Source organism: Megalobrama amblycephala, linkage group LG4, assembly GCF_018812025.1.
Source record: "Megalobrama amblycephala isolate DHTTF-2021 linkage group LG4, ASM1881202v1, whole genome shotgun sequence".
Taxonomy (NCBI): Eukaryota; Metazoa; Chordata; class Actinopteri; order Cypriniformes; family Xenocyprididae; genus Megalobrama; species Megalobrama amblycephala.
Window position 1 is genome coordinate 18,709,083 of NC_063047.1, and position 14,896 is coordinate 18,723,978.

Consider the following 14,896-nt stretch of genomic DNA (forward strand, 5'->3'; position numbering starts at 1 on the left):
GACAAAGTGTGTGATTCGTAAGAGCACAATCCATTCTGCATATGACCGAAACATGACAATCTCTGCCAATACTCTCTGCAAATCCACAAAGAAAAACATGAATACAGAGGCCATCAAATGGAATGTTTTAAAATAATTTATTAGGATCTTTTTATTTGAAAATTTCCAGAGGTGAAAATTAAAAAAATACAGTAAAGGGACAGCGGACCAGCGTATTTGAGCATCAGGTCACAGTGTTGACATACAGCTCCGCAGCAACGGGACGGAGCCACGCCCACTGATGCTTTCCAGTTCTGCTGCTGATCCCCAAGCCCCGCCCCTTTTACAAATCATCCAAACAAACAGGCATCGTAACATGTACTGTAAAAATCTCAGAAACTTTCAAGGGGTTAAAACGGATCTTGAAAAATATAGCTTTTTTCTGAAAAATAATTCTTAATGCCACATAATCGCCGTCGTATTCGTACCACCGCTAACGGCGTTCGTTATTACTTGAGTTTAAAAATAACTTATTGCTTTTCGTTGGTTAAATAGTTACAGTGTGTGCCGTGCAGTAGTTTTGTGAGGCGTCCCTGTCAGCTGGAGTTTTGGTCGTCACAGTGACCACTGCTCCAAAAAGAGGCTACACGTGTCAAACGGAAGACTGAATATTAACGCAAATAAGTAGAAATCAATTATCAAATCATCAATGTTGCCGACTTAAATCACTCTGGATGCGTATTATTAATCGACTGCAATTTCATTTTCCCAGAAGGCCTCCATTAGAGCCGTGATGTCACAGACGGCCTCCTCCATTACCGGCAGAGACGAGACAGTTTTAAAGGTGGCAGTTGAATGCATGTAAACTAGCTACGTGTACATCCATACTTCAGTCTACGCTGTGCACATCAACTTACACTCTCTCCGTCACACACGCACATCCACGCACAACCAGAAAAAAAACACGACAGGATAGAAACGGAGATGTAACAGCGCTCAGACTCCTTTGCTTTGTAAATGTGTCCTTCATTTCTTTAAAAACAGCAGTGTACCATCAAAAACAAAGGAAAAGGAGAGGGAAAGTACACTGAAAGAAGTACACTGCGCAACAAAATCATATATATAATATATATTTCCAAAAACAGCATGAAGAAAGCCTAGCAGCCGTGCCCTTCCAAATGAGGCTACTAAACCGGTTAAGACCGCCTTTCCTCTTCCCTAAAATGGGACCAAATCATTTGCTCTTTTTGGAAAATGCAATCTAATGTGGTTTGACGGCCAATACGTGACGGCAAACATCGAAAAGGTGGTGTCCGAAACCTCAAGCGCTTTGTGCGACCGAAAGCTCCGACTGAAAATTTTGTTCCGAAAGAGCATCAAAACATTTATCTTAGAGAAGTTTGCAGTAAAAATGGAGTAGGAAGTGAGAGAAGCACAACCAAAGACCCACATCAGTCCAACTTGGTCATGATACTAGTCTCAGAAATACAAGATTCAATGTGAAGAAAGACGTTTGCATGTTAAAAAACCGTAAAGGACCCTCACCCTCCCGCGCCCCCCAGTCCGTCGTTCAATCTGAACCCCCCCAAAATCCATGCAATATATACAGTATCTACAAAAAGAAGCTGAACAACGAGCCTCAGCACGAGCAGAGCGAATTTCTGTGTGAATCTAAAAATGTCGAACGATTTAACGAACGATTCACGCGGGAAATTCATAAACGAGGCCCATTGATTCTCATATAAAAACCAATTTTGAGGAAAAAATATCAAACCGATTCAGCTCACAGCATTATAAATGCTGTGTAAAAACTACCAAAATATACATTTTTGTCCTGTCGTTTTGTTTTTGTGAATTTGATTCATTCTCATGTATTTGTTCGGCGTTCGTTTGGATTTGTTTGAAACCGTAATGCTTAGTAAACATCAAAGAAAACAAATCCTGAACTTTTTTCCAGTTTCGTTGCTCCTTCTTTCTCTCTCTCTCTCTCTCTCTCTCTGTCTTTCTCGACATCATCTGTTACAGCATGAGTACAGTAAAAACATAAAAACACAGTCAGCAGAAACATCGTAACAAATGCAGAAAAAACGTGTCAAATAAAATCCGGAGAAACGGAATTCCTTGCGTGTTTCCGCATGTACAATCAAACAATATTGTTTTTTTTTTTTTCTTCATTTTTTTTTTCTTTCAAAAGACAGACGGCAGCATATCATACACGAGTCGCTGATAAACAGGATACGTCAGGAAGAAAATACGGGATGGGGAAAACAAAAAGTGATGTTAGTAGAGAATGGAGAGAAAGAAAAGATGGAAACTCCAGAGTGGAGTCAGGAGGGAGCGCAGCCGCCCGTGGGGTTCGTCCCATAAGCACGTCACGTGGTCAGCAGCGTTCGAGGTTCACAAGCTCGTGAGTGTCTTCATCCCGTGCTGGATGCTGATAGGACGCCCCTCAGTGGTAGCCATTGGTAAAGGCAGTTGCAATCAAAGGGCCCTAGGAGAGAGAAAGAGGGATTTTGAAGGAATGTTCTGGGGTCAGTACAAGTCATCCCTTCAGTTTGTAAAAACAAGCAAAAATCGTGTTTACAGTACAGTCTAAAAAAATCACGGCTATTTCGTTCAACCCAAATGCTGGGTTGAGTATGGAAGCTCGTTTCCGCCACTAAATAAAAGATGACTTTTTATCTCTTTTTTTCACAACTGCGTGATAGAAACTCATAAGCGCTAGTTATTAAGTCAGAATTGTGTGATATAAACTTGCAATTGGCTTGCAATTCTGACTTCATAACACAATTTTAATTAAAATTTTAGTAGTTTTGTTGTGTTTTTGTCATTTTCATTAGTTTCTTTTTTTTTTAAATATGTTAATATACTTTTTTTATGCAATTTATTTCAGTTTTAGTTATTTTAGTACATCAAGCTAAACTAAATGAAAATGAAAAATGTTTCCTTGCAACTAGCTGAAATAAAATAACCATGTATTTTTTAATATTTTATTTTATTTCAGTTAACATTTATTTTCTTTCAAGTAACAAAATTACTTACTGAAATAAAATAAAATAATGCTAAATAGAAATATTATAATATTTGTAATATTAATAATTTTATTATTAAATGATATAATGATATAAAAAGGACAAAAGCACATTTAGAATGACTAAAACTTTAAACTAAAAATTAAAATATTAATTGAAAAATATAAAAAAAAAATCTTAAGAAGCATTTTCTAGACAAGTAAAAATTATTGTCTTGGTTTCTGAAAAAAATAAGTCAAAATGAAGTGAGATTTTGCTTACCCCAATGGCAGATTATTTTGCTTGTTTTAAGCAAAAACTCACTTAATTTTGACATTTTTTTTTTCTGAAAACAAGACAGTTTTTACTTGTCTAGAAAATGCTTCTTGATTTAAGAATTTTTAGATATTTGGACTAGAAACAAGACAACAAATCTAAGTAAGAAAATAATTTTTTGCAGTGTAATAGTTGTCAAAATAAATAGTAACGCACTTTCAGCGGTAGTCCTTGTGCTTGTGTCCTTTTTGACAATAAAGTTACATTCATAAATATTCGTGTATGTGCCTGTATGTCTGATTGTACCTACCCCGAGTCCATGTCCGAACCCTGTGCTGGGGGCGGGGCTTGCCGCGCTGATATAGCTGCTGACTGCTGAATCCTGATTGGCTGCTGCATAAAGCTCTGCCATTGGCCCAGGACTGCTGGTGCCCAGGAAGCCAGCGGTACGTGACGGGGTGGAACCTAGAGCAAAGGACAGGTGTTCAAGTAGAATATATCTCAAAATCTGACAATAAAAGTTCTTAAATCATTTTCCATTTCAAACAACCAAAATAAACATGATTTTGGGCACCTCTGACCACCGCTGCAGCTGCGGCCGCTGCCATTGGTCCGTAGGCAGTCAGTGGAATGGCTGCGGGACAGAGAGAGACACTTCCTTCAGATGACAGGAAGTCACACAAACACATGCAGGTTTAGGTCAGTTCAAAACTTTCAAGTCCCACCCTACTTCAATACCCTTAGAAATACATCAATATGTAATAACTTACTCCATTTCTGACTATTCTGCTGATGAACCAATGTCACATGGACAGGAACTAATAAAAATATAACCCCAATGGCTAAAAACAATTCCTGCCGAACATTATGTATTACGAATCACTGAATATTCAGTTTCACTCAGAAGTGTCACATTACAGAAGTTGATAATATTATTACACTGTGAAATATTATGAACTGTTTTCTATTTGAATATATTTTAAAATGTAATGTGATCAAAGTTGAATTTTCAGCATCATTACTCCAGTCTTCAGTGTCACATGATCCTTCAGAAATCATTCTGATATGCTGATTTGCTGCTCAAGAACATTTCTTCTTATTATCAGTCAAAAACAATTATGCTGCTTCATATTTTGCGGAAACCGTAAATCTTTTTTTTTTTCAGAATTCTTTGATGAATAGAAAGACTGTAACACTTTCAAATATTACTCTGTTTAGGCATTCCGACATAACTTCTGGCTCAACCAATGACGTTAGTTTGGGGAAACTTGTGTGAAAACACGCATTATTTATGCCTGATTGGGTGGCAGTGCAGAAGAGGCACACTGCAGCTCTGTCTGGGGCTGCTGGTGACAATCTTTAATTGAAACGAAGGGGAACACGAGCCGTCTGCAGGAAAATCAGTGCAGCATGTGTGTTTTGTGTGTGTGTGTGTGTGTGTGTGCACAGAGAGCTGTTTGTAAAGCCAGATGAGAACTAACCTGTGATCTCTTGCGGGTGAGAGGAAGTCAGAAGGGGTGTCCGCTCTAAATGGAATTCTAGAACAGAAACGGCAAAAGAGTGGTTTGTGAATAAAATGAGCATAAACAAGTTCCGAGCTAAAACACCAACACACGCAACACACACACTGCAAAAAAAAAAGTCTTTCTTATTTAGTATTTTTGTGTTTTCAAGTATAAATATATAAACATTCTTAAATCAAGATACAGTTACTTCAGATGCAAAATGACATTATGGGCCCTATCATACACTCGGCGCAATGCGATGCCAGGTGCAACGCAAGTGTTTTTTGCTAGTTTCAGCCCAACGCAGTTATCATTTTCATGCCCAGCCCCGCGCTGTTTAAATAGCAAATGCACTCGCGCCCATCTGTTCGCCCATGGGCATGTTGGTCTGAAAACGAGGTGTGTTCAGGTGCATTGTTGGCGTGTTGCTATTTTGAGGCAACTGAAAACGACTGCGCCATTGACCAACAAAAACCTGCTCTAAAGTCAATGGAGCAGTATTTTTTGTTATTTAAAGAGTGCGTTAGTAATATGCACCTATAGGTGGGCGCACAACGCGCTACACTCTGCTTATTACACACACAGGGATGTGCAGCAGCACACAAACATTACAAATATTAAAAATAAAATGTTTCCTCTCTGGAGAAGTGTTAAGAATGCAAATTCCGCCATGGTGCAAGAGCAAATGGCTTTTAAAGGGAAGGGGAGATGAGATTGGTTTATTGCACGTTACGCCCAAAACACACCCATGACTCATTAAGAGACCGGGTACAACCCTTTTGGACCATGTGCCTGGCGTGCCGACCATTTTTTCCTGTCGTTAAACAAGCAAAAGTGTATTCGGACACGCCCTAAGTGCAGCTGAGCCAAACGCTTCAGATCATGAGCTTAGATCGTTAAAATAGGGCCCAAGTCTCGTTTTCTGAAAAAAACATTTCTAAAATTAAATGGGTAATTCACCTGTGGCAAAATGGGCTTTCAATAAAACTTGGCTGCCTATACAGCAGAAAGGCAATTTTTTTTTTTTTTTAATCGGTTCTACCTAACTAGAGAAACCAGATAAAAAGCTGTTGTCTTTTTTTTCGCCAAATAGGTAGTAAAACTCCAACACCCATAATGCACTGGGCATGTTGCTGCCCAAGGCCACTCCCACCAGTCTGCTATAGATAAACTCACCAGTCAAATACTGCCTTGCTTTAGTAGGAAATACTTCTTAGCAAACTTTTGTTAATATGGTGTCGACTTGTATTGTTCCCGGGTGCAAGAATTGAAAGAGTAAATGCGGGAGTGAGTTACTTTTGGTTTCCAGTGCGCGGCTGAAGACTGTAAAGAATCATTCAAATGGAGAGAACGCCGAGACAGAAAATCGTAAAAAACGATGTTTGTAGTCAACATTTCAAACTGGATGAGACTTATTTCATTTTTCTTCTCAAGTAAATGTATCTTGATTTAAGAATGTTTAGATATTTGCACTGGAAAACAAGATAAAAATACCGAGGTAGAACATTTTTTGCAGTGCACATGTAGTCCTATCTACGCAAACACACTGACGTACACCATGAAAGGAGGCTTTCAAGCGCCCTGAGGGCAGAGGAGAGACACGTCTATGCACACAGAAACACACGCAGGGAAGCGACTTACAGCCAGGTGTAGCTGCTACACAGGAGGAAAGGAAGGGAACAGATTGAGGTGCAGAAGGACACGAGGGACAAAAAGCACAGGGAAGAGAGAGAAACGGGAGGACGTCATTAGATCGCTGATCTTAAGGTATGGAGTGTTAGACATGGAGCGAAAACTTGAAGGTAACACACAAAGGTTAGTACTAGTGCTGGGCAGTGTGACGGTATCATGCAACGATACAGAGGAAGAACCAGTTGCACGGATATTTACATGTGAAAGTGACTAAAAATACAAGATAACACAGAGAGGGACGCATCCCACATAAGTTGATGAGTTATTAAAGGATAAGTGTAGTTGTTTACAGGTGCAATGTCAAAGTTATCATTGGTGTATCATATTCATTTGACTGTTTTGAGTCTTTTGATTCATTTTGCAATCTCAGACTGATCATTCATTTGTTATGAGATGTTCACTGGATTATATAGAGTAGTGGCCAAAAGTCATGTCTGGAGGGGATATTTATATATTTTTATATACTTATATATAAATTATTCTGCAAAAAAAAGCAAACATCTACAGGTTTTATTTTACTATGCAATAAAAAAAAAACTAAAAGCTCACAGGAAAAAGCATACATTAACTACAACATAATCAGTTATCAATATTTTGTTGGTTGGTATATAAATACACACCAACAAAAAGCATCATTTTATTGGCAGCGACAGGTAGCGACACAATGTCAACTATTATCAATGCCATTTTGGAAAAAGGTCATGTTACTGATCAGGTGTGATTTCTATTTCTCTCTTGCACCCTGTGATTTAACTGCTATTCGAGTTTTAGCGCAGAGGAAATATGCAAATGTTGTTTTACTGATGTCACATTGATTAAACAGTTATAGTCCCATTAGTGCTGAGGAGGACAAAGGGAAATATTTCTTTCTCTCTGAAATGCCTCATGGTATAGCATGGCAAAGGTGCTGTTTCCACCTGGTATTAAGATGCGTTTTGGTCAATCGGATCAGGTGTAAACAGGGTCTAAAATATTTTGAGCTTGTCCACTTTCAACCACTTCCAGAGGAAGTTGAAAACGCATTCGACCGGATTGCTTTAGTAGTGTAGACGCTCATGTGGTCGAATGTATTTGAACAGCCACAAAAGACCGTCTACTCTCTGCCTACTGACCTAAAGCGTGAACATTATGGGAAGCTAGACGGGATTTAAACTTTGTCGGATGAAGACCCAAGTTTGGTTTGAAGACAAAAACATATCAAGCAGTGTTCTCTCACCATTCCTGATTTCTAACACACACTCACCGTGTTCGGCGTGGTCTTGCAGCTGTAAGAGCTAAATTTAAAGCTGCTGCTCTCTGTGTTTTTCTGTCGTCTCCGGTCGCGTTTATATGTAAATTGCTTGAGCTTATTTTGTCCATTAGATCAAAAGATCTTAAAAAGCACATATATTTACCCACCTATAGACTCTCCTCTCTAAGAAATCAGGACAGAAGTGGTTGAAAGTGGACAAAAACACCAGGTGTGAATGAGAATGTGTCTCCCTCGTCTACTTGTGATCCGATCAACCAAAACGATATCTTAATATCAGGTGTAAACAGGGTCAAAAAGCATCATCTGCCACTGAAACCCAGAGGCAGCTTCAAGAACTACTGTTTGTGAGTGTGTTTTATCATTTACGTTCATTTATCAGGGTTTGTAATGTATTAAATTTTGTATTTTGACATTGCAGTCGATGACTGGCTCTGTGAAAGTTCTTTATAGATGGAAACAAGGGAAGTCGGACTCACCTGGAAACTGGTATGTGTATCCTGGTGTGATTCCTGTGTAGCCACGACTGGCGTAGGTGGCCGCTTGGAACCCTGGGTAACCTGAAAATCAATAGAGACAGCATCTATTTAATGCAAGGCAAGATTATTTATGGTAACTAGTCAACTACATGAACTAATACTTCTATAGCATTTATTAATCTTGGTTGATGTTAATTTCAACATTTACTTATACATTATCAAAATCAACAGTTAAGTTAAACTTTAACAAAGATTAATAAAATCTGTAACAAATGTATTGCTCTTTGTTAGTTATTTGGACCTTATTGTAAAGTGTTACCAGCACATTTCATATACAGTGGTAAAGTGCTTTCCATAGAAAGGATTTAAAAATAATCATAACAGATGTAAGAAATAAAAATCATAAAGTAAAAATAAGAATAAAATGTATTACAAACAAATAAGAAGAAAAGAGAAGAATAGATTATCATTTCTTGCTCAGTTAAAAAAGTCATTTGTCTTTTAATCAAGTAGTGTTTTTAGTGGATGCGTTAAATTAGTTTCATATATGTACTACAATACTTCTCACTAATTAAGAATTTAATTTACAATTAAACTCAATTAATTACTTTTTATCATTTCTTTTCCAATTGTAAGAAACTTGCAGTGCTTTCTACTTGTTTTCGCGTCTGCTAAATTAACCGTGAATGAATGTTCTGAACGAAAACCGTTTTGATGTATTTCGCAATCTTTATTTTGTAAATTCACCCAGCTCACATATAATCAAAACTGTAGCTTTATTTATAAAATAAAGAATATTTTTTAAAAAAAATCTCTCTTTTCTTGCATAATACGACTTTTGTTGCTCTGATTTGTGGCACGGTGCAGTTCCCTATTGTAAACAGCAGGTAGAGCCAAACTCTCATCAGACAGGACTGAACCGCTCCACTGACGCTGGATTTACTCGTGTGTGTGAGTTCACTCAAATTATTTGCCTTTTCCAGCTTTCAACCAGGGTTGCCAAGTCTGTGCAACAAAAGTAGCCCAAAAACAGCCCAATGCGATTTTTTCCATCAGGTGGTCAAATTCTTCACTGAATTTGTATGTCTGGGGGTGTTTTGAGGGTGTTGGAGCGGGGATGGAAATCAACCTGCGGAAAATTTTTTACCCACGGCAACAACTTAAAAGTCGCCCAATTCCGTGGCAACACCGATTTCAACTCACCCAGCATGCCGATACCCAGCATGAAGGCGTCCATCCCGTAGGGCATCACTCTGGAGCGGCCTCGCGCCGTACCTGTCGGTGACATCACTTCCTTCGGCTGAGCCTTTTTGCACTCCACCTTCAAACAGAACCGAAGACAATCCTTACACTCAAGCCTATTTTATTTCTATAGTGCTTTATACAATACAGATTGTTATACAGACAGATTCAAATTTAGCTGTAAAGCTGATTATAGTGTGATTATTCAGCACAATTCAGTTCGGTGTTGGTTCAGTAACTGCGTAAAGTTCATCGCTTATGAAATGAGCTCAATTTCAGCTATAAGCAGCAGCAGCGTCATTATCAGTTCAAGTTTTGTTCTCATCTGATAGTGTCAGTGTAGTCAAATTGATATTATTACTGAATATGAACTTTAAACCTTCATCAAAAAGGTGTTTTGAACACCCAGTCTTTCATAGCAGGACACACTCACCATCTTGTTGTTGATCTCATGAAAGTGGATCTCGCAGACCTTTTCCACCACGTCTTCGTTCTCAAAGGTCACAAAGCCAAAACCTGCAGAGCAAGTACACACTCTTTACGAATCACAAACATGATGCTGCTTTCACAGAATCTAAACATAGAGCATGTTTATTTTGCCCAGTTGTGTCCAATCCAATCCTGGCATCACTTTTCCCTTTACATTCTCATTCCCTTTAACTCTCTTTTGTTCTGTTTACATCTGTTCATATATTCAGCCCATTCTCTCCACAGATTACCTCCTCACCTGCTGCACTTACCTGTCCTACTCCGTCCCGCCCACTCATCTGTCACTCACACTTAGACAAAATCACAGACTCCGCCCACCTGCTGTCTATTAGATTATTCCTTTCCCAGGTGGATGACGGTTTAACCTCTGAACTACTAACCAGCACAGTAAACCCTTATTACCCTACATGATCTTTAGCAGTGCCTCTGAACGAATAGACAAGATGAGACAATGACGAGAAGAGAAGAGACAAAAAGAAAAAAGATCTCAAAGTTATGAAAGACCAACTGTTTTATCTGTCTTTATTTTTATTTCTCCTAAAGAAAGCTTAAGCTCCTTGCATGACAGAATTTTTTCATTTATTTTTATTTCAGTGAAATGAATGTACTATATTTTAGTTCGATAATGTTTTTATTTAATATTTTGTATTTTTAGGGGATTTTACGATACTAAATTATACTTATAGAATAGTTATTATCCATTTATTACCTGTTAATACTTTTTGAGCATAGACCTAAAAATAAAATTTGCAACTTATCCCTCTGGTGCTTTTCGCTCATTTTTGACTGAAAAATGTTACGTTTTGTTTTTTTTTGAATTTTTTACTTCATCAGAATGGTACAAAACTTGGTAAAGGTTTTGGCACTTGCTGTGTGAACACACACTCTCACACACACACACACACACACACACACACACACAAATCATGGACATGATTTGAAAAGGTTAAATGGTCCTGGAAAAAATAGTCACACTTGTGCTCCTCGTGGTCAAAATTGAGCGCATTGGAAATGAATGGAAAACTAATTTTATCTATTGAAAACTTTTGGTACTCCGGCAAAACAAAATCTTACTGAAAGCTCATTTTTTGAGATATCAACTTTGGAGCACAACTTGTTTAGATTTATGGCTTTGGTTTTATTGCAGTTTTAGAGTAAAATGTGTTTTTGAAAATATATATTTCATATAAAAATTGAAAATAGTATTTTTGTGCATTTTTCATAACAAAAACATAAAATTCTGTAACTTTTAAGTTAACTTTTTAAAACTTTTTCACTTCAGCAATAATCTTCCAAGTGTCATCTTTAAAAAAGAGACCAAAATTAAGTCTGTGCTCCAAAGCATTCAAAGTTTATGACAGTTTAAGTTGGAAATTTCATTTTCAGGTCCATGCTCAAAAAGTGAATAAATGTACATAAAACTACAGCGTAAATAAAATTTAGTACCATAAAATCCCCTAAAAATGCAAAATATTAAATAAGAAAACATTATCAAACTAAAATATAGTATGTTCATTTCACTGAAATAATAATTAAAAAATTAGGTCATTTTTGACCATCACGCGAAGAGCACCAGAGAGTTAAACTGTCATAAATCTTGAATGCTTTGGAGCAAAATGTGAAACTTGCACAAAAATCCTATTTTAAAATTTTATATGAAATAAATATATATTTTCCAAAACATATTTTACTCTAAAACTGTGATAAAACAAGTTGTGCTCCAAATTTGAGGTTGATATCTCAAAAAATGAGCTTTCAGTAAGATTAAGTTTGGGCGCAGTACCAAACGCTTCCACTAGATGAAATTTGTTTCCCATTCATTTCCAGTGTAGTAATTTTTGTTGTGACTATTTTTTTCAGGACCATTTATCCTTTTCGAATCATGTCCATTATTTTGTGTGTGTGTTCACACAGCAAGTGCTAAAACCTTTACCAAGTTTCGTACCATTCTGATGAAATAAAAACCAAAACGTAACATTTTTCGGTCAAAAATGACCGAACAGCACCAGAGGGTCAAATGAAGCATAACTTTATTAAGTCTCTCGAGTCGAGCAACTTTTGAGCATTAAAATACACAATCACAAATGAGTTTTTCTAGTTAATTCCAAGTTTAGAAGAAGCATCTGAGACAAAGTTGATACTTAAAATATAATTGGAACATAACTTAATTAAATCTCCTGAACTATGAGCTATGAAAGAGCAAATAAATTCTCCTTTAGTAAGAATATTTGTTCCATCTTTTATTTTTAATTCTCGAAAAATCTGAGATGAAGTTGATACTGAAGCATAAGTATAAATGAGAACCCCATTACATCTCCTGAGTTGTAAATAAGCAACTTTTGAGCAGTAAAATATTCCTCAAATACGATACGATATATGATACAATACGATACGAGAAGACAAGAGAAGGCTGAAGGACTGTGGAAGCATGTACACACTTGACTGTTGTTGTATAATTATATGACTCAACGAGGCTTTGAATGCGAGCGTGTGCATTTGCGTGTGTGCGTGCCTGAATGCCGTCTTACCTCTGTGCCTGTTGGTGGTTTTGTCAAACATTAGCATCGCGTCATCAACCTGCAGACAAAACACACACACACACAAAAGAGAGGGATGAGACACTCTAAGCCATTACCCAGCATGAGGCTCTATTGTGAAGCTCTGGAGAAACAGAGAGGGGCAGCAGATGGAGGGGCCGAGCGGGGAGGGGGAACAGAGAGATGGACAGAGAGAAAGAGAAGAAAGACAATATGGATGGAAGAAAAAGAAAGGGGGTGAAATAAAAGAGGGGAAACCGATGGAGCATGGACACTTTGAAGCACCTTTGGTTCAGCAAACAACCCTGTTTGTATCTACAGCCATTTTTCTACAAGATCAGCACTTCACAACCCAGATGTTACACTGGACATCAACTGGCAAACTTCTTTGTGGAACTTCAGAGTTTCTCCTATGGTGCTTATTCTTAATGCTTAATTTAATTTGCACCTTCATTTTTAATGCTGAAGGAATCTAGTGCTGAAGTCCAAATTCAGGGTCATTTTATCCAATTAATTTAAATGATTTTCATGTTGCGCACCTGCATGATTATATGATTTTTTTAAAAATCATTTTACACATACAAGAAGCAATTCAAGCTGATAAAATATTTTAGACTAAAATATAACTAGACAAATATATATTAAAATTCCTCAAAATCCTGTTTTGTGGGATTTTTTAAGATCATTTTACATATTGCACACACAAGAAGCAATTATTTAGGAGTGAAATATAACTAGATAAATTTATATTGAATATAAAAATGACTTTTCCAGGTCTTAAGATTCCCCAAAATCCTGTTTTGTGGGATTTTTTAAGATCGTTTTACATATTGCACACACAAGAAGCAATTAAGGCTGATAAAATATTTTAGAGTGAAATATAGCCAGATAAATTTATATTGACTATAAAAATGACTTTTCCAGGTCTTAAAATTCCCCAAAATCCTGTTTTGTGGGATTTATAAGGATTTTTTAAGATCAATTTACAGATTGTACACACCAGAAACAATTCAAGCTGATAAAATGTTTTACAATGAAATATAACTAGACAAATGTATATATATATATATATATATATATATATATATATATATATAAACATTTCCATGACTTTTCCAAGTCTTAAAATTTCCCCAAATCCTGTTTTATGGGATTATATAAAGAGTTTTAAAATCATTTTACATATTGCACACAAGAAGCAATTCAGGCTAATAAAATATTATATAACAAAACAAATTTATATTGACTTTAAAAATTTCCATGACTTTTCCAGGTCTTAAAATTCCCTGATATCCTGTTGTGTGTGATTACATTTTTAAAAATCTAATTTAATAAGAATTTTTAGAAATAATTGTTCACTAAAAAGCAACTCAAGCTGAAATATTGTGGTAACACTTTACAATAAGGTCTCATTTGTTAACATATTAACTAACATAATCATTTGTTACAGTATTTATTAATCTTTGTTAACATTAGTTATTAATAAAAATACTGTTGATCATTGTTTGTTCATGTTAGTTCATAGTGCATTAATGTTAACAAATACAACTTTGATTTCCATAATGTATTCGTAAATAACATGAACTAAGATTAATAAATGCTGTAGAGGTATTGTTCATTCTTAGTTCATGTTAACTAAAGTAGTTTAAACCTTATTGTAAAGTGTTACCAATATTTTAGAGTGAAGTATAACTTGCCAAATTAATATTCGCAATATGATTTTTCCATGTTTTAAAATTCCATGACATTTCTTTTTCATGACTGCAGTAACCCTAGAAACTGTTTGTGGAGAATAAACAGAGACACAAAGCGAAGGTGCAAACACACGTCTCTCTCTCTCATTAAACAGACATCCGTGTCCACACCAACAGCCTGATTCCCTGCATCTCTCCAGTTTGTGGGGGTAAATCTTTTCAATAACTCTCTCTGTCCTGTTCCCCCTTTCTCTTCAAACCCTCTCCAAAGTTTACTATTCCCATGGAGACTCCGCAAAGAATTTCAATTAGAAGAATTGACCCCCTCCCTTGCTTCTCCTTTCATGAATAGAACAGAGAGAGAGAGAGACGAGGAGCTGGATAATGGCTGTTATGAATAGTGCTGGAAAAATAAACTTTGACAAGAGAGAGGAATATGTTTTCAGTGATGAAGCAACGATCAGGGTAAAAATATTACAACAAATGAAAAGAGAACTTTACTATTCAATCTGTCTCCAACCCATCAACAGGCACAATATCATCTAACACATAATAACATATGTGTAGACAGAACCATTTAGACGTTAAAAACAGTTATGAATAGATTTCAAATCTGTTTGGATGGGCTGTTTTTAAAGCCATTATAAAATGGATCACCTGACATCAATGAAATTATAGATTACTGCTTCAGACATTCGTTTACAGAATAATCTTTGATCATAATGTTGTTTATTGGCATCAAT

General features: G+C 36.5%; 1 protein-coding gene across 4 annotated transcripts in view; it reads right to left on the reverse strand.

The window, feature by feature from the left end:
* Nucleotides 1-118: 118 nt before the first annotated feature.
* LOC125266920 (RNA-binding protein Musashi homolog 1) overlaps nt 119-14,896 on the reverse strand; it is a 41,347-nt gene continuing 26,569 nt past the window's right edge. For 2 of the 4 annotated variants that reach the window (XM_048188048.1, XM_048188050.1), the window contains 8 exons: nt 12,451-12,499; nt 9,867-9,949; nt 9,395-9,512; nt 8,192-8,272; nt 4,748-4,804; nt 3,841-3,924; nt 3,577-3,731; nt 119-2,470 (listed from right to left, as the gene is read on the reverse strand). In XM_048188048.1, coding sequence (XP_048044005.1) covers nt 2,429-2,470; nt 3,577-3,731; nt 3,841-3,924; nt 4,748-4,804; nt 8,192-8,272; nt 9,395-9,512; nt 9,867-9,949; nt 12,451-12,499 — 669 coding nt within the window. In that variant the 3' untranslated portion in view covers nt 119-2,428. The remainder of the gene's footprint in view (nt 2,471-3,576; nt 3,732-3,840; nt 3,925-4,747; nt 4,805-8,191; nt 8,273-9,394; nt 9,513-9,866; nt 9,950-12,450; nt 12,500-14,896) is intronic. The other 2 variants (XM_048188049.1, XM_048188051.1) reach the window with 1 other exon arrangement.